This window comes from Haemorhous mexicanus, chromosome 2, assembly GCF_027477595.1.
Source record: "Haemorhous mexicanus isolate bHaeMex1 chromosome 2, bHaeMex1.pri, whole genome shotgun sequence".
Taxonomy (NCBI): domain Eukaryota; kingdom Metazoa; phylum Chordata; class Aves; order Passeriformes; family Fringillidae; genus Haemorhous; species Haemorhous mexicanus.
This window is the reverse complement of record NC_082342.1, coordinates 96320374-96345706: the sequence shown is the minus strand read 5'-3', so window position 1 is coordinate 96345706 and position 25333 is coordinate 96320374. Positions and strand designations below refer to the sequence as shown.

Here is a 25333-nt window from a genome sequence, read left to right as displayed (position 1 = left end):
GGAAGGCAGGACATAGAAAAGGCTTGTCTGTGTTGGTGGCAACACACTGTTGTTTCAGCTCAACTGCATTTGGAACCCGAGGTGAGAACATGAAAGCAGCCTTTGGCAAATGTGGCTCCTGTGCCTCCTCCAGTAGAGGGAAGTGCATGGATGGGCTCCAGGCCCTGGCAGAGCCTGTGCACGCGGCAGGCACTGAGCTCTGCTCCAAACCAAGGAACTGGCAAACGGAGCTGGACTGATGCTGGCTCGACACAAACCCTGTTTAGGTTAAAAGAGGACTGCCCCCCAAATGTTTCCTTCCACCATGACTGAGTCAGTGATCCTTTGCCATTAAAAGACACTTGGCAGAGAAATGCTCTTGTTTCCAAGTTCACCCATCCAAAGGATGCAGAGCCATATCCTGGAAAAGTAAGTTGATGCCAGGTGGGTGCCAGACTTCTGTTAGACCTGTCTTTTTACAGCTCTTGAAGTGAAGGATTTTACTTGAGCATCAGATCATTCCTTTAAAACAAATTCATTGAGATCCGGGAAAAAATAAACTGGTTTTACTCAATTCTTAAACAATGAAGATGAATTATTTCCATACAGCTTTACACCACTGCCTTGAAGGAAAAAGATCCTTTACCACAGGATGGAGTTCTTTACTGTCTTGACAGAAGGCTGAGACCGTGACATGAAACCTATAGGGTTTGCTAAACAATAGTTAACTGCTGGGAAAAGGAGGCACAAAAAACCCCCCCATGGGAATTGGTCAAATATGTGCACCAATAAGAGGAAGTATCCCAATACTCAATCAAAATGTAAATGCCCCTGAGTTTCCCCAGCACTTCTCATGAAGAGGTGAACATTGACCCACTTGTCTGAAATGGAGTATGTTCTGTAGTGGCAGCTGCAGTTGCAGATGTGGTTGTAGAGGCAGCTGCAGTTGCAGATCCCTCTGTCAACAGTTTAGAACAAAAAAGTTAATTTTAGAGGTGTGTCACCTAGTTCTACCCAGCACACAGCAGAAAATAAAAAGTTCAGAAAACATGTTTTGCTGAACAGGTTTGTGGTTGTAAAACATGACACTTTTTTCAGAAGGGCTGTACCTTTTGGTGAGTGAGATGCTGGCTGGCATCAGCTGAGGGAAGTTACTGGTGCTGACACTGTAAAGAAAACAGGCTTGCCGTGGTTGAACTATCAACACCTGCAGCTTCACTATCACAGGAAAAGACAAAACTTGTGCAACACCAAAGCAGCCCATGGTTGGTGAAAGCACTGGACAAGGATGGCAGCTGGGTGAAGATAGAGGACAACTTATTTATTTTGACTTGAACTTTCAGAAGAGAATTCACGATAGGTGAATGCATAACTCTGAAGGTCTTTGCACAGATTTCTGAGTATGCTGCTTCTCCAACAGAGCTCAGAGCTAGGACTGAGCAATTCTTTCCTGCAATTACAGCTCCCACTGCCAGCACAAACGAATGACACAAATTGTGGAGAGTCTGGTGACCAGCAGATCCATGCAGTGAATACAGTACTGCAGCTAAACATGTCAAGCCTCTTAAAAGCTTAACGGTGAGGTGACACAGATGACCAAACCAAATATTTATTAAGGCCATTTAAAAATTAATGAGTTACATCCTTACCCCTTCTGGCTGGTGGGGTAGTAACACAAGAACCTAATAAATGAACCAGAAAACAACAACAAAAAAAATCCCACTAGACCAAGACTTCCAAAGCAGAAAACTGACAAGAACCATACAGACATCTCACATGACTGACTTCAATCCTTTAACAGTCCATTTATTCCTTTTTCCAGTGCCAAAAAATATACACACATGTACAGCTTACTCAGCAGCAAATCTCCCAGGTGCATTGAATGAGCAGATGCCTGCAGGTTTGCTCTCCTTGGCATGAGACACATGATAAATTACGTTTAAATTTAGAATTGGCAAGTACAAATCCTATGGCTCAGTTTCAAACCAAACAACTTGGCACCAAGTTTAAAAATACATACAGCATATCTGTGAAGTAATACTGTATGCACTGAACAACTTGAAGACATCTGTACCATTTAGGATTATAAATTGAGCAGCCTAGGTGTTACCACTGTATCAGCTTACTTAAAATGGAAGTAAGAGTACCCTGTAAAGTGAAACTGCGGACAACAGCAAATGATCAAAATGTGTAAGAAACTTGTAAGGTGAAAGCAGTTTATTTGCATTTTTTATGACTGTTCAAGTGTGAAGGTGTTACTTCATATAGGAATGTAAAAATCACATGTGGTTTAAAATGGGTAGAGGACCAGGAAGAAGAAAAGAAAAAGCGTAGCAAACCTCAAAACCTGGCTCACAAGGATCAACTACTATCACTGGAGTATTTTTCCCAGTCTTCCACTATCACCCATGAAGGATTCCCCCAGGAATGAGATTTAAGAGTGTGTGTGTATATATACACACACTGAATCCTGGGCTAAGCATCCCTTCCTTCTTGCTCTGATTAACAAGGAAAAAACCTTCAACCCACATGCATTTTTTTTATGCTCTATTTATTCTAAAAGGTAGAAGGGTCATCAGAATGATTTGATGGAGCTCTCATCACGAGCAAATGTTTCACAAGCTGTAGTGCTATGAAACTTCAGTTACATCACATACCAACAGATTAAGCTACTTCTGGTCAGTTATATTTTATCTATATATTTTAAATGGCAGTTGTGTGAGTAACAAGCATTCCACTGCTTCTGGCTAGTAAATGCACTCGATGCTGCAAGATGTTAGACATTCTGCAAAGCCTGTGGAACAGATATAGAAATGGCTTCTTTTGGGGAGGAGGTGTAGATAAATCAAAAGCAGTACTAAGAGTATAACTGCTTCTAGCTCTCAGCTGACTTCTGTAGAATACCTGGAGTTACACAAATGCCCTTCTAAAAGGATGCAGTCAGAAAGCAGCAATTTGGCAGAACCTCAGTGGGTAACTGCACAGGAGTGCCAGACAGCAGCGGGCTCAGACGCTGACACCTGGTGGCTGTTTGGCCAGGGCTGACACTCACAAAAAGAGACAAATATTCATAACAAATCACTCACGGGGCATTGTAACTCGCCTGCAAGGCTCTTACTAAGTGAAAAAATCACTGATTTGTTCCAATTTTCCCTCCTCTTGGTTTTAAAATGCCATGCACAACTGAAATTCTAGCAAGTGGAAGAACAAAGGCAGTCTCTGTATGCAGCATGTACACTTGTCCTTGCACGTTGTGTTGACATAATGCTCGTCTGAAACTCTAAATATTAGAGTTTAAGAGAATATTGTAAGCTTTTATACCCTGGCAACTATAAAATAAAAGAGTCTGCTGTCATGCAACACTTCAACGATCCAAACAGATATATTTATATCACTTAATGCACTATTTTCCCCAAAATTCTTGCATCTATTCAGCCTTAAATACAGAAAATATATTGATCATAACTGTACATACTCTCTAGCAACTCTTCATTTTAACAGACTTTTACAGTGGCTATGACAAACTCATTTTGATGAGGTAGCATTTGCAAGAGCCCTGTGCGAAGACACGCTGAATAGTTTCTGGTAAAACTTTTGTGCTTAGACATCAGAAGACACTGATGAGAAACAGAAGACTGACACCACTGTGCACTTCATAATCAGTGGCTGGCAAAAGGGGAAAAACAAGTGACTGAAAAACTTAGATTTGGTGAAAACTGGTCCAATTTCACCAGCTTTGAGATCACTGAAACTGCACTAATTTGCTTTTTAATCTCCTTAAATATAATTGAATGCACAACACATTCACAGGTATGAACACTTGTAATCATTAAGTCTCCTTACCCTTAACTCTTTCTCCACCATGGAAGCCAAGTAGTTAAGTCTTTGGGCTTACTCACATCTATTTTCTGTGAGAAGTGCCAGGAAATGAATTTACAACTATGTTGCATTTAGCTAGAATTTATGATATGTTTCAAGCTACAAATAAAATCCATGTTCCACCAGTTCATTATTAAAAATAAATAAAACACATAATTGAAGACTGAATGATGATACCTAAACATGAATTACAGAAGCATCTTTGGTTGTTTAATGTCTGCTTTAAATGGTAACTAAAAAAAGCTGGAGTTGCAACACAGCACAGAGCAGCAGCCTGTCCTCAGCAATGCTATTGTTCCATGTCCAAGCACTTCAAGAAGAAAAATGAGGAAGTCAAATTCACTGGGAGAGAGAAAAAGGCTGGATGTAATCACTGTACACATCTAGGATGTGAAAATACAAATTTAACATTTTGGCAATAAGTTAAAAACAGAAAAAGCATACGTTCATTTGTTTGGGTTTTTTTACAATTCTGTATTGAGACAGATCCACAGAACTAACTTTTATAAAAATACAACATACTACATAAGTTTTATTTATGGGTTTAATTTATATACCACAAATACTGCTTTTAATATAAGTACAATATAATACATTTTTATTTATGTAACTGCTGGTGTTCACTTTGGATTATGAACTGAATGGCATGCTGTGCTGTCAAAACTTTAATAAAATGGCCTCTATTTAAACTTCTCCAAAGTATAAAATCATGCAAAATCTACATCCTATATGATACAACCAGTACAATAATTGAAGCCAATAGCCTACAAACAGCTTGGATCTTCTGACTTTGTTCTTGAAGTGTCCACACGTCCGTCATCATTTTCTTCAGGCAGAAAGGAGGAATTGCAGTTTTGTCTGCAGAATGTCATCATGACCACTTAAACCAGCACCAAAGTGCAGTTATCAGCTAACAAATCTTCATTTCCCACTGCAGTTCATTTAGTCCAGATTAACCAATCTGGGGTTAGGAAGTTTTATGTTTTCCTCCTGTGACTACTGGTCGTGCATATTCCACAAAATCATCTATTAGAACAGGCCATGCTCCTACAGAGAAATCAAGCAATTGAGAAATTAGGCAACCATTACCAGCAGTGAACTGGTGTAGTCTACAAAGGATTAGAAGCTTATCTTGACATTTCTGGCCTTGTCTAGCATTAACAGGCACAACAAGATAAAATACTTGAAAAAAACCACCTAACTAATGAATTCCACATTAGAATCTCTTCTTTCAGCAATAGTTCTTAAGACAACCAAAATGTATTTAAAACACAGAACTCCACAGTAGAGCTATAAACATTAGCTGATAGCATAACCATGGCATTCTTATTATAGCCATTCATATCTCAGGACTTATTTCTGCACACATTCCAAAACTACATTTAGGGTAACAAAAATTTTGTACAAACCATTGTTTCACTCAGAGGTCTGTAGCACAACACATTCAAATAATGTGCTCTATCATGGTGTGACTCTATCTTTACCCCTGTTTTCAAATTACAGCAAACCAGTCAACCTTCTTATCACTATTACTATTTTGGCAGTAAGTATGACACTGTATTGGCAGCTGAAACTATAAGGGTAAACAAATTAGGACACAAGGTAACAACATGTTCTCTTGTTCATTTATAGCAGTATTTTAATTCTGCTGTACCAATTTTTGAAGACATTCAGGTACTGCTTACCTTCTTCATCATAGTTGGACATATCATCTGCAATCATATTTCCAAAATCTAACAAAAGATTCCAAGTATCTTTTGGAATTGATCTCTTATGATGTTCCTGTACAGAGGAATAACAGTATGTTCAGTCCAAACTACTTTCAAATTCCATAGCAGTATTTTATATTGACATGTTCCAAAATACACCTATTTCAAACATTTCTTCACCTTCTTTATCTTAAAAAAAAAAACAACAAAAATAAATCCATCTGAAAGACTTCCTGCTTCTTTCTTAGGTTGAAATCTTTGAATTTAAATATTTCTTCTCAACTAAACTTGCAGATTAAATATTTCTTCTAAAGTAACACACTTTAATACCAGGATGTAGCTTGCAGATTTTTCTTCAGTTGCATCTACAGATCTGAATTTGGATGTCTTACAGTGTACTGAGGCAGTTAAAACATGAAATGCTTTCAAAAGCCCTCTTGATGAAATTGGTACATTTTTCAATGATTCAAATAAATATAATACCAAAAAATTTAGAAAAAAATACAAAAAAATATTTCAGAAAGTGTACACCTTCCCTACTAAGCACTGGGGGACAAAAATGCACAAAGATTTTTTATTTCTTCTTAACTACAGATAAAAAGATAAAATGAAGAAAATCAAGATAAATTATATATTATGTAACTTCATTTTTTATAATTATATAGACATGCAAATGTAGAAACATGGATGAGAAACATGAATTGGGTCTTTTACAAGAATATTTTTGAATTTCTAAGATTTAACTTATGCATCTTTACTTCACTGCCCACAGAACTGCATTAGTAATAAGGAAACTGTCAAGATCAGTTCACTACTATTAGCTAAAAAAATTAATCAGCCTAATTACTCAGGCAAAAAAATTTGTGGAAAATGGAAAGTCTCTTAAATTCTGGTATGACTGATTTAAAAAGACCGAGTTTATGCACCAGTACTACCAAAGGCAGAGCATGGTAAAATACACGCTTGACAATAATCACAGCTGTCTTGAGAATCAGCAGCACCAGTTCCATCTACAATCATGGCTCCCTTTCATGCAGAAACTTTCCTAAGTAGGAGGATTCAGGAATAAGCAAGCAGAACACTCTATCACTTTGCTGCATCTTTTTGCATTATTCTAAATTAGAAAGCCATAAAGAGAAGATTTAATTTGGCTTGATTTGAGAGTATTTTATATCAGTTTTCAAAAAGGAAAAAGTCAGAAGGAAGTATAGAGATATCCCATCTTTCTGTTATTGGAAGCACACAGCCAACAAAAGCCAGACTACTGTGGAATAAGATAGGCAGTAAGGAATAAAGTATGTACTTACCAACAAAAATTTATTCCAGAGATCTAAAAATTTAAACCTTCCTGACAAGACTAAATTCCAGTATGCAATTGCCATTTCGAGATCTGCAAGAGATAAAGCAACACGTAAATATTGCAGTACATTATAAGCAATAAACCCCTTCTGGTTAAACTATTAATACTACATCTAGTATATTATAAAACAACTAAAAAACACTCTTTCAAAATCACTAAAAAAACCTATAAGGAATTGTTTTCTACTCTCCCTGACCCACAAGGTAGAAGACAAACAGTAACAGAATAGATTTTGTATTGAATATCAAAGTCAATAAAACTAAAATATTTTTTGTTACCATCCACCAATGCCAGATTAAAGCTACTTTCAATCTACAGAAACAGAACAGTTAATGATAAATCTCTCTGCAAATTAAAAGAAAAATGTATACATACATGCACAAACATAGGAGATATTGATTAAAAAACATTTAAATCCACAGATCTCAACACCTCTTAATTTATCACATTTTGGACACACTTGACTTTGAAGGGAATTTAAGGGCATGAGGGGAAGAAAAAAAGCCATTTATCTGTGGTATTCTCCCTTACAGCAATAATTCTGGCATCATTAAGTGGACAAACAGCTACATCCAGTACTGAAAATACAAGTCCAAGAAATCAGCCTTATTTTGCATCGTGACCAGTGATCTGAGAGCAGGGGTCAAGGAAGATGCAGCACTGCCACATATTCCAGCAGAAAGGCAGAAGCAACATTAGATGCAGCTTTAGGGTAGAAAAGATGCTTCCCTGAAGGCCTGTTTTCATCCTCAGCAGCTCACAATACCTAATGGCTTTGGTGCTTGCACTAAGTACATGAAAACTACTAGGCAACCATAAAATAAGGCACAGCCTTTCTGAAACCACAGAAATATTTCAGCTTGTGCTTTCAGTAAAAACAAAGTGTAAACAGAAGATGAAGCTTAAGAGAAAGTACTGTGATAGCACATAAAACAGAAGCTCAACCTGCATCTACAAGAAGAATGGTTTTTGAAATTGTACATATCACACTACAAACCAAAGGACAATGTCACCTGAAATCAAGCTTCACATCTGAGAGAGATGTTCCAGATTTTAACACAGCCTTGTGCCTAGAGTCCCTGTTTCAGACAGGGCTGGGCCCTGGATGAAGTGCAGCAGTTAAGATGCAGAGAAATGCAATATGCCTCTCACCTATCTACACAGGGACAGGGCTGCCAGTGTTTGTCCTAATATGATCAGTGCTATTGAGCACAGAACTTGAATTATGCTCTAATAAACTTCCTTCAACTCTTCCTGTCTATGCCACCACACTCATTTTTCACAAAAAATATGAGGAAGAGGGTAATTAATAGCATTACTTGCTGCTTAGATATCCAGATTAATTATTATTCGTTGTCCCAAATTAAAGTAAAAAAAAAATGAAAAAGGAGAAATCTAATAGTTTCTAAATTTCACTGTGAAGTAACTGGCTTAGATCCCACTCACTCAGGCTTCTTTATGAAGACTCAAGCTCTCCAAGCAAACCTTGCAAATCTTTCACGTGATAACTTTAAGAAAAATGCACTTTGGAGAAATAACACCTTAATAGCTGAAAAGTTTGTACTTCTGATGGAAATGTTCCTTGGAAAAAGGAAGAAAGTACAGATAGGGAAACAAAGATGATTAAAGGTACCACAAAAGAAGAGGTAAAAGGGAAAGAAGAGAGACCACTTCCTTGGTTTTTGTCAAAGTCAGTATTATGTTAAGGTGATTACTGCAAAATTGTGTTTAACACAATGCACGTGAAATTCTGTCTTAAGCTGAGACTTGAGGGACACTGTGTACACGTGTCTGCCAGTGAATTCTCCTGCACAAAAATACAGAAGTTATTTGCTATAACATATGAAAAATGCATATCCCACTGATGATGCTGCTCTGTAGTGGATCAAACAGGTCCACACTGGTGGTACTCTTCCCAGCAGGCACAAGGAGGAAAGTTCTCATTTCAGTAAAATTTGCTAAAGAGGGAAAGAAAAAAAGTCCATCTTTCTCATCTGGTTCAGTGTAATCCCACAAAGCCATCAACTAACGCAAGTGTTATCTGAACACAAGGGTAGAGATAGATGGGACTATCACTTTTGGTAGTGAAAGTGCCAGTTTTTGCAGCCTGCAAGTACATGAGCAAACTAGGCCTTCAGGTCTGCCACAATCTCAGGGGATATGCCTACGCTTCTGTCTGAAGACAATTCCCTATCGAGGTGGAAAAATCTGGCATTGGAGAACAGAAAAAGTGGATTTTTCTGCTTTAAAGGGAAGACCTAGTTAGAGAGTTCAAAATCTACATTAGCATGCTGACAGTAGTATCAATAAACAGTACTGCTGTGGATCTGCTACAATTAGTGCTGCACTGATAGATACTGAAAAAAGAGAAAAGCCCTTATGCCATTAGGGTTCTGCATCCCCACAGGAAGATGCTTTTGTAAGGCAAAAATTCCTCAGGCAGAATTAGGAATACCTCTTTCAATGCTGTATAGATACAAAGGCATCATTACAATAAGAATCAAACTACAACTATAAAATATGCTGGGTTCTTTATACCAAAATATATGCTACCCACATTATAGACCAATAATGTAACCTTAATAAACAGATGCATGGATCTCTGAAAACACCTAGACAAGGATCAGTTTAAAAGAGACTTCATTGCTAACATCCATTTTCATATCCAAAGCATGAAATTGCTAAAAGGTTGAAGAACATCATAAAAATACCACATCATATACTGTACATTATATAGTTTGAGCTTTCAACCCAGAAATATTTTTAGTATCGCTATCTAGTGAGAGCTGTATGTCATGCAGACCCTTAAACTATCAGCTTTTCTCAATCAGAAATAGTATTTTGCATGCAGCATGATCTATCCTCCCACATTAAAACCTCATTCTAAACTGGCTTTTAAAAAAACCTTAGCCTCTTCTATCCTGATTGAACAGAACAGTGATAACAAACAGCACAATTAATGCAGAAGAAGAAATACAGCCTGTGTCTACTTTTAAGATTTGACCAAATCTTGTTAAGAAAAAAAAAATTAGATTGCTGTATGAAAAAAATAAGAATCAAATTAAGTTCCTCATGCTATGATTTTGGACCAGGGCAATGAGGTCATTGCACACTAGAAATTAAGGAAGTGTAAAAACAAAAAGAGAAATCAACAGACAGCAAGGAATTGGCTGGAGAGCAGGATTTCTGAGGAACATGAAATGCAGCTGATTTACACCTGCTGTGCCAAAAACCACCCTCTGGGACTGCAGCACTCACTTGTCATCCTCTGCCAAACAGCTTTCTAGCTCTCAGTCTGCTCTACCACCAAGACCTGTTCATGCACTCATGTTTGAAATGGAGAGAATATTATCACTATTTCACCTGAATTACTAGTATAGCTTTTCAACACTGTGCTGAACTGATGCACAGGTAAGAACAACAGAAGCTGGTGTCAATCTGTCTCAACAACAGGACTATTATACCTGCCTGACCAATAAGCATCAAGTGAAAACTTGCAAGATTCAGTGATTTAATAAATTCCTTGTTTCTTCCTTTCTGTATGATTTTTAAGAGTCTTCTTTGGCCTCCAAATTGCTAAGAACACAGACACAAGAATTAGTTTCTTCTTTCCTAATGACCAAAATAACAAGAATATACCATGAGGATTAAACCTAAAAACACGTAATTGAATTGTCAAAAGCTTAGAGCAAAATAGGCTGTAGTTGCAACTGGAAGCTCCCCCACAGAAGATAGGCAGAAGAGGAAAGAACAAGTTAAGGGGGGGGGGGGGGGGTGATACAAATACAGATCATGGCTAAACTCAGGATCTAGCTGAGCTGGATCCACTCATCCCTGCAAAGACATCAGCAAGGAGCTTCCCAGTGGCCTGTGATAGGGGACAGATAATGCAGAGTCAGGCTTAAGTGCCTGTGGTGGGCAGAAGGAATGGTAAAGCACAGCACAGGGATTTCAGAGGAGCACTGCAGGAGCCCAGCAGGGTCTGGCTGTGCTCATTGGCTCTGTCTCAGCACCTGCCACACTGAAGCAGCCTGATTCCATGCAGAACCCTTCACATTTATCTGTTTATCACCTTAAGCACAAAAACAGATGAACTGCTTTGGAATGCAAGTTAGACTTAGGAGATGACTTTCAGAACACCAGTTTGAGTGCAGCCTAATGAACCTGATTGTAGCCTGTTCAAAAATCCTTTTGCCTCTTTACAAATCTCTCCATGTACCATTCAGATAAATGACAACAGAAGGCCTAAAGTTGACTGGATATTCATTTCCCAAGCATGAGTAAAAGACTCAATGAGGCATTAATAGAACTGGCAGTTAAGCCACACCTTTACTGATCAAAAAACCTCTTCTATACTAAAGTTTCCCTTAAACTGCTGGCATTTTCAACATGGAAAATGTGAACAAAAAAAAAGCAAGAACCATACACACAAACCAAGGTCACTGGAACACCTAAGATACAGCATTTACAGACCTCTTAGAAAATAAATATAAAATTCATGTATAGACTTCACTCAACTTCTTCCATGTACTCACTCCTACAAACTGCCTATGAATCCAATTCTTCATTGAAAGGGGAGAACATCTCGATAACTAGCTTGGGAGGAGAGCAGGAGTAAAAAAAGAACACAGAACAGAAAGAAAAAATATCCTTTCCTAATGTCTAAAGATCTCTTCAGAGAATCTTGAGATACTGCTATGATAAAAGCCAAGCTGATGTTGCTTCAATTAAAAAGAGTACATTATACTCATCTGCTTATAGGAGAGGAAACCTCCTTGAAGTCCACATACCGGATGCAAAGATAGTCATTCTTCTGGTCTTGAGGTAATATCTGATTCAAGTCTGAATGCCCTCCTCATCTTTCATCTCTTGCTTGATCCCAGGAAACTGGCAGAGAGAAGGAAGCACAACCTTTTGAGCCAGCAGGCAGATGAAGGGATCACAAAGAAGTGATGAAGGACCCAATCGGCTTTTTGTTTCCATGTTGGAAGGTGAAGACCATGAAAGAATGCATTAAGCTCCTCCCTGGGGCTGAAACAAACTGTAACAAACTCCTGAGCATGTCTTTTTGGGGCTCAAAGGGAGACCCAGTAAGAGAATCAAAGCAAGTATCAGATTCAAAAAACAACCAACCAAAAAAAAAAAAAAAAAAAAAAAAAAAAAGAGAGCTAAGGCCTTGTGTAGAAAGCGCCCTTAGAAATCTGAACTGCTCTGTAGACATGACAAAAGACCTATAATCCTATTCTTTAATACACTTACCAACAAGAGCTACGATACAAAATTTCACTCAGACTGCAATAGAAAAGCTGAACCTTGAGAGTAGAATGCAAGATAAACCTCTCCTAATCTACACTGTGCAAAAATTTAAGATTTATTGCACTTTATACAGTAGTAAGAACATGAGAAAGCAGATTAAAGACAGAATCATACTTATCCTTAATTATTTTTAAAGTCTCCTGGCAAACCAGATAACTTGATAAACTGCACCTTCAGAATATAAAGACAAAACGCAAATCAAGTTTAATATATCTAAATATTATGTACTCCAGGTCCAACACACAGCCATTGAGATGGCACTGCTGTGCTCAGAGTTGGCTGGTTTTTTTCCTTAATTCTGTCCACCACTTTCAGAGTCACAGTTTTAACAGTCATAAGCATCCATTGTCTTCTTGGATAATGATCAAATCTATTCAGATGTATTTGAAAGACAATCATTGGGTGCTTAGTAACAGTCATCAGAACATCATTTTCTGCTTCAAGATCATCATGGCAGATCCTATACACTGAGCTTTTGCCTCCTGCATTGCACTCCTTACCCAAGATATCACCCTGGGGCACTGCTACTACTGTCACTTCTTCCAACAGCACGTGCCCAGGCTGGAGCATTCCACCTGGCAATACTGAGCTAACAAAAGTAAATGCAAACATCGGAGTTGGATGAGACCACAGCAACAGAAGTCCTGCAGATACAAGGAGAAATAAAAATTCCCTACTGTCACCACATGAACTGTGGAAAAAAGACTCCTATAAAAGGCAGTCCTATTTCTAGGAATGAGTATCGGTGTACTGAATTCTGTGTCTATTTTAGGGCATGACAGAACAGATGTAACTTAGTTTATTGGAGAGGATTTCTTCCCATCTAATTATATAATAGCAGAATTTCTTGCATTGGTTTTGAGGGGAAGTGGAGAAGAAGAAATTAAAAAGCAAGGGAAGACAGGCTAGTCCAAAAATAGATAAAACACAGAACTACATGCACACTCCTACTCTCCAAGACCACTTTACTGGAGCAAAACCCCCTCTGAATTATGAAGACAGCTGTGTCAGGTATCATCTAAATTCTTCTATCACCAAAAAAACTTATAAGAAGGGCTTCTGTGCCTTCCCACTCCCCATCTTACAAATGGCAGCTGGTGTGGTAAAAGATACTGTGTCCCACTGATAACTCCAGAAAGTATGGGACACTCACGAGATTTTTTTCCAAGCTATGCTCCAAGCAAAAAAGATCCAATGAAAACTGACAGTGATTTCAGAAAAAAAAACTTTTAGAAATTCCATCTTCAAGCACTGCTGCCCAGAGTGAAACCAGATACAGTGAAATTCACCTCAGTGTGCTGAAGCAATCTCAAACTCTGACCATGTTTGAAACTTCACAGTGGTCAAAGAAGTTCTGGAAGAACCTCAGGCATTCCCTGCCAAACTGGGAGAAAGTAACTCATCCAAGAGGGTCAGTCCCGAGTCTAACACCCAATACTTCAGTAACTCAGATGATAACAAAGAAAACTATTAAATTTGCAACTTAGACAAAACCTGAAAAAAGTCTAACACGACAGAAGACAGGATTAGGATTCAAAATTATTTGGACAAATTGGAAAATCATGTGGAAGAAAGTAAGAAAGATTTCATTAAAGAGAAGTGCAAAGTCATAGTGCTAGTGGGAGTAATCGACTGCAGAAATATCAGATCAGAAAGATCAGACTCAACTGGGTACATTGCAGTGCTGCAGAAACCCAATAGTAAAATAGACTGCAAACTGCAGACAGTATCAAACTTCAGCAAACTCAAAAGGATGCAAAACCAGAAGTAAAATACTTAAGACACATGGCTGGTTATCTGGCTTGTTCGGATATTACATGACAAGAGAAAATTAGGTCAATTTGATTGCAAAGGAAATGAGAGTTGGAAGACAAAATTCCAGTATCAGAGAGCTAGGCAATGAAATTTATCAGGGTAGTTGGTTTTACTCAGTCCAGAAACTAAATGAAGACACATACATAATACCAACTATGTAAGAAGTCGTTACTCACTCTAAAAAAATGCATTCTGCATATTTGCTTTGGCTGGTTAAAGTATAAACTGGAAAATTCAGAAACAGAAATTTAACTTATATACTAGAAAAAGAAAAAAATATCTAACAATAGATTTAAGCAAACATGGACAAAGATGTATGAAACCTGCCATCAAAAATTTAAGATTATATTTTGTGAAGGCAATGGCTCTCAAACTTGTTCAGCCAGAGGACCAGTACAAATCAAACCCCAAATCTTATTAATAACTACTGAAACTGAAGAGGCAATTTAGTATATATTGTAGCATACCACAGAGCATTATTTGTTTAGAAAAGTGTGTACAAGAATTGGTTTTGGTAGATGCTGACCCCATCTAACATAAGGGAATACATTATCTAAGTATTTCTCTACCTTTTAAATTTAAAGACCACCTGGCATATTAAAAAGGAACCCATAAATCACTATTTCCTGGTGTTTTTCAGAGGAGAGGAGACAATAAATAAAGTAGTAACTACTGCATATCACTTCTTAAAAGGGCAGATACAGATTTAAAGAAAAGTAATCTGAAATGATGGAGCAGTGAACATGACTCATAACCAAAGCATTGCTGCTTGAACATTTTAAAGATTTTTCACTCATTTCTTATGGTTTCAATATGCTAAGATAACAAGAAAGAAAAAAACATTTAAAGTAATAGTGTAAGTCAGTCTGCCTATCACAGACTATTTTCTGGTAAGCTCCAGTCTCAAGAGTTATTTCTTTAAAAATATTAAAAAAAAAAGAAGCCCTAGCACTTAGCCTGAAGGACCCAACAGAACGAGTTTAATCACATTTTCTTTTATAAAAGGTTTCTATTAACAATCTGCTAAGAATATGAATTTCTCATTTGTCACTGGCACTATGCCAAACTTGGTTAGTTTTCAAATAGGCACATTTATAGTTTATGTGTATATCCAAGAATTAAACAATATTCTTTTAGCCTAAAGATCAGTCCCCTAACCAATTACCAGCCTAATAAGAAAAAGCACTGAATACTTCAGACCCTAGAAAAATACTGAATAAAAAGAAGTACTGGAAAACAAGTCAGTTTCCTCCTCACATCAAATAAACAGTACATTCAGTTCCAAATCTGGATTGTGCTGCTTCCCCTCATCCACTACTCACAGAGGCTTAGGTGAAAAGCTTTTGAAATATAAAAAATGAGTGTCATGTTGGAATGACCCAATTAAAACAGGAAGCTATCTGTAATACTTCTTTAGGTATCCCAAAAATTCCAACTTCAGCTGTCACTGACTTAAGTTTCCTGCAATTTGGAAGTACTAAGCTTTGTTAATGAAGACTAGCTAAGGGACAGAATCCTAACCAACCTCACAGAGTCACTACTAGACTTCATTTTCATGTCAGCAAAAGTGGCATGTGAGCCATGAGAGAGTGACAGATGGAATGAAAAACAGAACTGGTGAAAAATAATGAAGAAAAACAAACTGGCTAAAAGTTGTCCATAGTTAAAAAAAAAAAAAAAAGAAAAAAGGAGACACCAGGAAAGACAATAGAGATTATTCAAAATCAAGAATGTGGAACAGACACACCTGGTTGACGTCTAAATTGATATTCTGCTCTCCTAACAGTTCTTGAGAAAAACATTTATCAGCTTTCCAAGTAACTTAGACACAGATTTAAAGTGGCTATGCTAAAAAAAGCAAAAAACCCAAAGCCCTAAAAAAACCAACAAACCACTTCCTCTCACACACGGCACAAAGAACAGGGATGATGGTACAGTGCTGTTCTATATACAAATCATTACTTCCTCCCTACACGGGATCTTCTGAAAGTGGACATAAATTTGAGAAGAGTAGACTTCATCTTACTGCTTTTTTCATCTATTCACAAGCTAGAACTTCTTGATTTGAAGAAAAAAACTGAATTTAAATGATGTATCAGTTTTACTTCAGCAATATGAGGCATGGATTGGGAAAAAGCTCAAACTTTATGAAGAATAATAGTTTAATGCTATATAACCTATGCCTATTTGTACTCACTAGTTTTAAACCAAGTCCATAATACCCTTTCTCTAAACTTTACATAAAAACTGAGCTAAAACTAAAGATTTTAAGGAGAACAGTAACTTGTGCCCAATTTTCTCCCTCTTTCTGAGCTGATATGGACATCTTGTTCCAGTAGTTCTTAACACACAGAGCTCACTAGCTCAGTATTTAAAAAAAAAATAAAATTTGACAGGTCTCAAAGAACTGCAGGAACTTCATTTGACAAGTGAACAGAGAATGTCAATACTAGCAGAGAACCCCATTAAATTATCTGTACCAAGGGGATGTGAATAAGAGATTAAATGAAAGAAGATGGGAAAGAGAAGTCAGTGAAAGAAATCAATAAAGAGTTTACTACACAATTGTCAATGAGAATATTGTAGTACTGGAAACATTTGGAAGACTTCACTGACTGCAGACATTTTCTCTTTTTTTCTACTTACCTAGACCTTTTTGTCCAGGATTTTTAGCAAAGTTAAAAGTAAACTGATAAAAATCTTTGAACTTTGCTGGATCCTTTAGCTCTTGTTCCAGCCTTGGCAATAGAGCTTTTAGCTTTTCTGTGGTGTCACACCTGTTCAAAAGAGATTACATTATTTGCATATATTTAAAATTTCTTCCTACTTTCCCCCACCTTTTTTATGGTTTATTTTAAGAGAAAAACCAAACAGTGGTTAAAACAAAAGTTATTATCTTTGTGGATATCATTCTGAAAAATATAAATGCTCATGTGCCTTTACTAAAGAATTTTAAGTGGAACATTGTATACAGGCATCCTTTAGCTACACAATGCAAACAGGATTTAGTGGTTTAACTACTTTTCTATCTCTTGCTGAATTTCTGAACAGATGATATTTTGCTCCTAAAGAACACCCAACCCTCACTGAACTCTGTTATTCCTTCCCCTGAGACAGACGCTGTAACACAAGTGTGCGGTTTTGCTTTAATCTAGATAGACAATGCTTATTCCCTACTCTCCTGAATAAAGAGCTTCACACTACATTTTTTACAGTTCATCTCAACATTTGAGTACTTTCCAACTAAAGGAAGTATTATTTGCAGTCATTCTCTCCCCATCATAGAACAACTGAGAATAAAACTGAGGAACAAAATAAGCCTTGAATGATAGCCTGAAGTCTGGCAAACTATTCAACAGCCTGACACAGGTAAGCTAAGACAGAATCAAGTTACTGAAATTCTAACAGAAACACACCCCTGAATAACACCACCAAAGCATTTTCAGTGAAAACACCTGAGCTGAGAAGTCACACTTTTAAAAGGGAAAATGTTTCTGCCACAACAAGGCGTCAAATGAATACTGAAGGTTTACAAGGACATAACCAATATCTTGAATTGTACCTACAAACTCAAAGTGAAGCAAAAGGTTTTCAAAAGAAGCAGTATCACAACTAACACTGTGTATCTGAAAGTTACCCATAGTTAAATGTTTATTTATTCTAAAGATTCGAGAATACTTCTTAAAGGATGGGTAACTATAACAACCTCCATAAACCACAAATGCAGTTTTAAATGTCTTGCATGGTACAGATAAAAATAAGTACCTTTCTGGTCTCCAGCAGTACCTGGCAGAGAAAAGAAAGAATTCTGCCAACAGTCTTCAACTGAGAAGCTCAGTTTGGGAGCTTCTTCCAGGGACTTGATCTAGACAATAAATATACCTACTCATATGAATCCTACAGATGCTATGTGATCTGAGCCTCAGGGAACGTCTTTCCATTTGACTGCTCACTTGTCTTCATTGCTAAAAACCACAGACACTGTGCCCCCAAGTATGTAACAAAATCATTCCTAACTCTCAGTAAGAGCTATGGCAAGCAGGCACAGCCATATTATGATCCTAAGAACAGCTGTTGCTCCAAGAACAGGTGGTTTAGCAAAAGCTTTTTAATCACTTCTATGAAAAAAAAAAAATTTAAAAATGCTGGCAGCCTTTAATATAATAGGATGAGCACTTAATTTCTGCCCATGGTTAGAAAATCATAATTATTCTTGTAATTTCTACCAAAGCTACCCAGTGGGACAAAATAAAGCAGTGAACTTCACATAGTATCAGAAGTTATTTCATCACAATTTCCTAAAAAGGAAAGCTTAAAAAGAAATCAATAACTGATGAGGTCATTAACATCAGACTGTTACAATCTCTGCTCAAGAAACAACCACCACATTTCCTAAAAGCTGGTCTGTCTCAGAAATGTATTGATCAAGGTGCCATTCTAAGATCAAATGAAATTGTTTAGCTACAAAAAAGAGGAACAAGTAAAAAACTGTACTTATCCACCCATTTAATGCAATCTGTTAAAAAGAGTCATTTGGCATCTCTAAATATTAGAAATGCTGCTCCTCTTGCAAGGAAAAGTTATATACCAAGTATTATTTTATGATGATATATGCTTGACTTTATTGGTAAGCAGAGAATGTTCAAAGCTGATTATCCAGAACAGCTCCATAATCCAGAAAAGAATTTTTTACCAGTTACATCACAGTTGGACTGATGGTTTCTACTACCAGTATCCTCATTTTTATTTCAATATAGATATTTTGTACAAATGAAGTATCTAGTATGAAAGAAAGTATAGGTGGTAAAATGGACAAAAAGAAATATGGGTCCATTTGTTGGTGGCAAGGTAAAGGGAAAGAACTGAAGACTCTTTTCTGTTTTCCTATTTATTTTTTGCTTCAACACTGACATTTTTTACCTTTCATACACCTCCAGTGACTTTCAGTTTTTAACAGCAGGAGGTCCAACTCAAGTCCTTAACACAAATATGCATATGCTTACTACAAACTACATAAAAAGACACATGAATCATCTGACTCCTTTGCTGTACAGGTAGAAATTGTTTTGCTTTCCCCCTGCTGTGGTCATTAAGGCTTTGCAGTAAGGCACCAATTCAAGGAAGACAAGACACTACAGGCATTTTGCACCTGTTAAGCTTGGCATGAGCCTCAACAGCTTTTTAGAGCTTCACGCAATTTAAGTGAAAATGTCTTGAAGAGAAACACAGTTTGGGCCCTACATTATAAACTATGCAGAAATGGATACTTACCCCAACTCTGTCATGCCATCAATAAATTCCTTTTTACTGAATTCACACTGTGTGGCTGCCCTGAATTTCCATGCCACAACCAGAACACTGATACTGGCTGGGTCCAGGCTTAAATCATCACAGAACTGCTGAATCCCATCAATGCCAATTTTATTTTCATCTTGTGGGTCTGCAGTTTAAAATACAAATAGGAGAATTATAATTATTTGTAAAACATATTAACAAATAATAATCTGACAGCTCTGATGTGCTGCATAATACAGGTGTTCATTTTTTCATAACTGTCACAAATATTCTCACTTGAAGTCAAGATATGTTTAAAAGAAAATCAGTAAACAGATTAAGTATTCTGTAAACTTACAGAGAAATTGGTTTGTAACTTTTCCTGAACTTACATGCTGACATCAACTAAATTTTGTTTTCCCTCCACAAATCTAAAAAAGATTTGAGTTAACTCAGGAGATGCTCCCTACATTTAGAAACAGTAAGGGTGATAAACACATCAAAATGTACAACACATTTATATTGGTCAGTGTACATTAAGCTTAAAAAAAACCCAAATCAACCCAAACTCAAGTCCAACAAAAACACACCTACCACATTAGGTCCTTGATTTTTTTTTTTTCCTAATAGTGACATATGGGTATCCACTATATCTACTTAAAGAGCACATTCAAACATTTTGGGGGTTTAATTAAAAGTCAGGGAAATCACCAAAACATTGTTCAAGCAATGCCTTAGCGTAACAGAGTCTTATGCTAATTAATACAATTTAGTACAAGTGAAACATAGTATTTCCCCAGTAGTACCTTTCTGAATGTTGGTAGATGCCTTATAATAATTCTGTAACAAAATTCTCTCTCGAAAAAGCCCCCAAACAATAAACTGCACATAAACTTAGATAACTGGAGAAGAAAAAAACAATTGAAAACAAGAGAAAATAAACCCAAACCTCTAGTTTGCAAAGCTTGAGACTTTACAAACCACAAAACTGTCTTTCCCACCTTTGAGAGGAAGACATTTCAATATCATAAGTCGGGCTATGGAAAAGAAGCATCTCTTGAGTAGATTTAATACTAACTTCTTAAACTGCTACCATTTTCAACCATGCCATTTTTAAGTCCTGATCCAAGAAGGTGATTTTAAAAAAATCAAGCCTAGATAAACCCTTTTGAATTTTATTTTAATTCTTAAGCTAAGATCTCTTTTACTTTTCCAGCCAATACTACAGTGAAAGAAATTGTAAATTCCAGAGAGGAAGTTAATTTGGCAAACAGACTCACATCTATTAAAACAAGAATTACACCCATGGTATAATTCAGGGACCTTTGATCCCAAATAACAAGTAAATATATCTATTCAACTAGTTCTAAGACATGTAAAATATATTTCTTGTGTATTTGGGGAGTAATTGAAGAACTGGAAGGCAAGATGTGCACTGTCTTGAAATCAGTGGAAAAATTCTGGTGGATTTCAACAAGGACTTTTCATCCTTATCATATTTCACATCATCCAGGCAACCAGTAACAAAAATGCAATGGTTGTTTTGACAGAGTTGCTCAATAAACAAGTAGGAAAACAAAGAAAAAACAACAGAAAGAGACATTTCAGATTTCAAGTACAGTGCACTCTTCTATAGGCTTTGTAGAACAAAGGAATCCCTTACTGTTCAGAAGCCAGTGATTCAGGTTTAAGCCTGATATGAATCAAGGTAAGGTGCTTAACTAAAACTTTTATAGTCTTCTGTCAAATCTTGTGAAAGTTTTTAACATTTACACCCTCAGTTTTTAAGTGCCAGAACTGCAAAGATGTGCTGCTAACTAAAACACTGACATAACCTGGCTGGACTTGCTTTCACCAAAGTCAGATGGTGCAGTCTGCCACTGCTAGTACTTTATAAATAACAAATAACATTTGTGACAATCTTCTTCCATTTTAGATAGTATTAACAGCATTTATGAATTTGAATATATATTTTTGACCCAGCAATCTACAAGACTTGACATTCAAGGAGCAAACAAAAGATTCAGATGCATGCATATGCTATATATATAAAAACATCCACATAGGCATATATAAACCAAAACATGGTTCTCTGAGTTCTGTCTCTGGGTTTTTGTTTTCACAAAGAAATGCTATATCATTTTAGCCTCTTTGTCCCTACATAATTCATTACCACACGATAATGAAGTATTAAAGAATGCCTACACTTAAAATAGAACAGATTATGCAAAGAAGAACAAAAATGGTGGAAACAGTAACATAAAAAAATATGAAGTGTACACAAAACATGCCATATATTTCAATTAGAAAAGTACATACAATCATAGTTGGGTAGTGGTTAAGAGTATGTGTTTTCAAACATGAGATGTATGGATTTCAACAGGAGCTAGCAATGATTCCAGCCTGCACTGCTCCAACACAAACAATGCACTCATGTCAGGTGCCACAGCTCAGCAAGCACTGCCTCCTGGATCACACACTTTAATATATTTAAATGCCTATTTTTTTTGTTGTTCTTTTTAATAACGACATAAAATGAAACTTGCAAAAGAAACAACTCTGCCTTTAATCCACTTTCCTGTGGTCTTCCCTCCAAACCTCTCTGAGAAGGCACAACACTTTTGCTGTAATATGCCAGCATGAAGGAAATAATCAAGGCTGCAGTATCTAGTTTTTAAGTTTTTTTATTTGACTGTTTGGTCACACTCCTAGCTGTAACATTATCTGAAACATTTTTGCTTTTAACATATAGAAATATTACTGTCTCTGAACAGAATTAATTCCCCCAAATATTAGCATAAGAACAATATGTATTATTTTACCATGGAAAGACCATCATACACATTTAAGAGCAGCTACTGGCAAAAAATAATGTAAATTGCATAATAAACTTTGCTACAATATTGACAGCTGGCACTTTTTCCTCACTGGAAGTTTAATTTCCTACTTTTAAAGTCTACAGAAATCTCCACAGAAGTTGTGTACAGATCATTAAGAGCATTTAAAACCTTTTTTCATTCTTATCTTATTACTATAAACACACAGTGAGAAGCAAAAACAAGCAAGCTTTACTTAAAACTCCTCAAAAATAGTAGAGGATAAAGCAAAAAAAGTTCTCACACAACACAATTTAGAAAAAACCAAAACAAAATCCACAATAACAACAAAACCCCAAGCTGACCAACCAAAGACTCACCAGAAAACGAAATCTTACCTTTGTATCGATTATATAGTTGTTCTAATTTCTTCTTGTCTACTGAATTTTTCATGGATTCTTTGTAGTACAAGTCTGGATTCTGGAAGTAGTTGTCTGTTGCCACTTCTAGTTTCCATTCATTCTGTGTTAAGCAGTATATAGCAGTCCTTTCACCAGCCTGGGTAAATGCCATAAACTGGCGGACCTTGTCCTTCTGGGACGATTTAAGTTTATGCTTTGGGATGCAAAAGAAGCAGGAAAGCCAATGAAGCTAATCCAGAAGTGTGTTTCAGCATTCTACTACTAATGCCTATCTTTTAAAGGTTTTAGTTTTCTTGTTGATGACAACTTTCACTTCAGAATTACAGGAAGACAAAGCCTTGTTCTTCTGCAGTTAAATAGACAGCATTTTCTTCTGAAAATTGAAATGACAGCATCTATATATACATTTTTAGCAGCACATATTCTGTCAGTAACAAACTTGTATTTCTGCTTTATTGCTCACATAATGCTGACGTTTTTTTCTGTTCTGTAACAGCAGTAAACACAAGTTTCGTCATATTACAATATGGTTATCTTCTGAAAGATATGCCTAGTGGTTATAAAAAAGAGAAATTAAAAGGTGCAACTTACAGATTCTCAAATTCTGTATAAGTCCATACATGGAGAAAAAAAATACTCAAGGGTTTTTCTAATATTTTCTTAGCAACAATTAGCAATGCAAAGTTTAATCAGTCATCAGCTGAAAAAGGCAGAAGCATTTCTCATATAATTATGTTACCAAACACTGCCAACAGAAGACATAAGGCAAAAATAAAATAGATGAAATGGACATATTGGAGACTGCTGAATGTTACAATGAAACTATAAGATTGCTGTAAATGTGATCTAAAACTTCATTGTGTTAGTAGTATAAACATATTTTTCAAAGTTTAATTAAACAACAAAAAAGCCTGTTGCAGTGGTCTACAGGAATTAATATGATGTTTCTCTCAATTAAAACAACCACATGGAGACAATAACCCTAAACTTCTGAACACCCAAGAGGTAGGAATGGGCATTTTATAGGGAGAAGATTTGCTAGTAAGATATTTCAACATTATTCTTTACATGAAGTTGGAAGCAGAAGGAGATAGCTTAAGTCAAACTCTGTACTTTCCAATTTGGTTAAATCATACTTAACACATGTTCTGGGCCAACAGTTAAGCTGAGAAATCTGTATAAATTCCCCACTACAGCTTAAATAGTCAGGTATAATGGAAAATTTACATGTCTCTTAAAAGAGAACTGAATTCTGATCCAGTGAGGAGTAAACATAGGACCATCTTTCAGCTTACTTTTTATCTCTTGTCCCCATATGGACATCTCGACTATAGATGGTCCTGAGACAAGAAATACATCATGTAAACAAGATAAGGATTTTGGTCTTTCCAACAGCATTTTTCAATCTAATATAAGAAGAAACGTGCCAGGTTTCTTTTTACACAAGAAATGTGTACAGTGGGAAGAAAAACGTGCAAAATATTACTACTACATACTCTGGTAAGTGAATAACTAATAAACCTTTGGCTACAAGCTCCAGCCTGCCTCCAAATTTTCACGAAGGTCTAGCTTTGGGAGTCTCTGCACCTAGATCTTCCTCAGTTACATAAACTTCGTCTGGGCAACAAACTTAGCGATAATCACTTCAAAACAGAGGGCTCTGCCAACAACGCCAAAGCAATCCCCATGTCCTCTCTCAAGCCCTGCTAACGCCAGGCATTTACGGATATTTTCCAGCGAAATGAAACACTGAATTATTTGAGGCGATAAGAAACACACACGGCTCTCCAGCCCCCTACCCTGCCACGTAGCACGGTTCGTACCGCTCATCCGCGGCCGGTGCCCTGCAGCGGGAGCGGCACCCGCGCACCTTCCCGGGGCCGGGGTGGCTCCGGAGCTCCCGTCCCCAGCATGACCCCTCGCTCATGGCACCCGAACAAGGATGCGCACCTCGCATCCAGGCACAGCCCAGCCACGTTTCTGAAGCCCTCTCCCAGCGCTAATGACACCGTACCGCACACCCCAGGGAAGCGCTGAAGCTGCTGCAGAAGCACCAGGAGAGCCCTTCCTTCCCAAAACAGCCCCGGCCGACGCCACCACCCCGACCCAGCAAGGGGATTTGTACCGCACCTTTCCCACCGCCTCCGGCTGCACCTGCCGCGTCCCGCGGCGGGGAAGGGGCCGGTGGGAGCGAAGGACTCGCAGCTCCGGTGACCTGCCCCGCCAGCCCCAATCCCAAAAAAGGGAAAGGTACGCGCTGCGCCGGCTGCCTGCGCTCGAAATACCCGCGGCGGGGCCCTGCCCCCTCCCTTCCCCCGCCGCCCCCGGTGACCTTCCCCGCTCCTGGCCCGGCGGAGGAGGCGGCGGCGGGAGAGCGACTCCGCACGGGGGGTGCGCGTCCCCGTCTCCCCGCGCCGCTCGCCCCCCCCCGCCTGGCGCTTCCCCCGGCAGGGCGACGGGACTCGGCGCGGCGGGAGCTGCGGGGGCGCTCGGCTCGCCAGCCCGGGGGATGCCTGGGGCTTGTTCGAAGCTCCCCCTCCACAGTTTCGCCGCCTCCCCTCCCCCCTAGGCTCGCACAACCTACCATTTTATCACCGGCGCTCCCACCAACTTCACCGCCCGGCGCCGCCTCCCGCGCAGGCGCGCACCGGCCCGCCCGCGCCGCCTCCCGCCGGGGAGCGCTCCGGGCACGGGCCGCAGAGGCGGAGCGCGGGGTCGCGGTGCGGAGCCCGCAGCGCTGCCGGGGGGAGCGGCGGCGGCCGC

General features: G+C 38.1%; 1 protein-coding gene across 3 annotated transcripts; it reads right to left on the bottom strand.

Moving 5' to 3' along the window:
- Positions 1–1760: 1760 nt before the first annotated feature.
- Positions 1761–25308, bottom strand: DCUN1D2 (defective in cullin neddylation 1 domain containing 2). Of its 3 annotated transcripts, none has more exons than XM_059839640.1 (7): positions 25155–25308; positions 22547–22763; positions 19330–19498; positions 16705–16835; positions 6875–6957; positions 5544–5640; positions 1761–4905 (listed from the first exon to the last, which is right to left on the bottom strand). In XM_059839640.1, exons 1-7 carry the CDS (start codon positions 25155–25157, stop codon positions 4826–4828), a joined length of 780 nt encoding a protein of 259 aa, XP_059695623.1. In that variant the 5' UTR covers positions 25158–25308; the 3' UTR covers positions 1761–4825. The 3 variants fall into 3 exon arrangements, with proteins under 3 accessions (XP_059695623.1, XP_059695624.1, XP_059695625.1); XM_059839641.1 differs by having other exon boundaries at positions 22547–23120; positions 25155–25169; XM_059839642.1 differs by lacking the exon at positions 25155–25308 and adding an exon at positions 24701–24877.
- Positions 25309–25333: the final 25 nt, after the last annotated feature.

Excerpts from the sequence above, each read along its gene's own strand:
- DCUN1D2 (XM_059839640.1), bottom strand. Across the intron at positions 19,499-22,546 it reads ACTATATAATCGATACAAAG|ACCCACAAGATGAAAATAAA; the intron begins GTAAGATTTCGT and ends TTTAAACTGCAG. Across the intron at positions 16,836-19,329 it reads GATGGCATGACAGAGTTGGG|GTGTGACACCACAGAAAAGC; the intron begins GTAAGTATCCAT and ends TCTTTTGAACAG.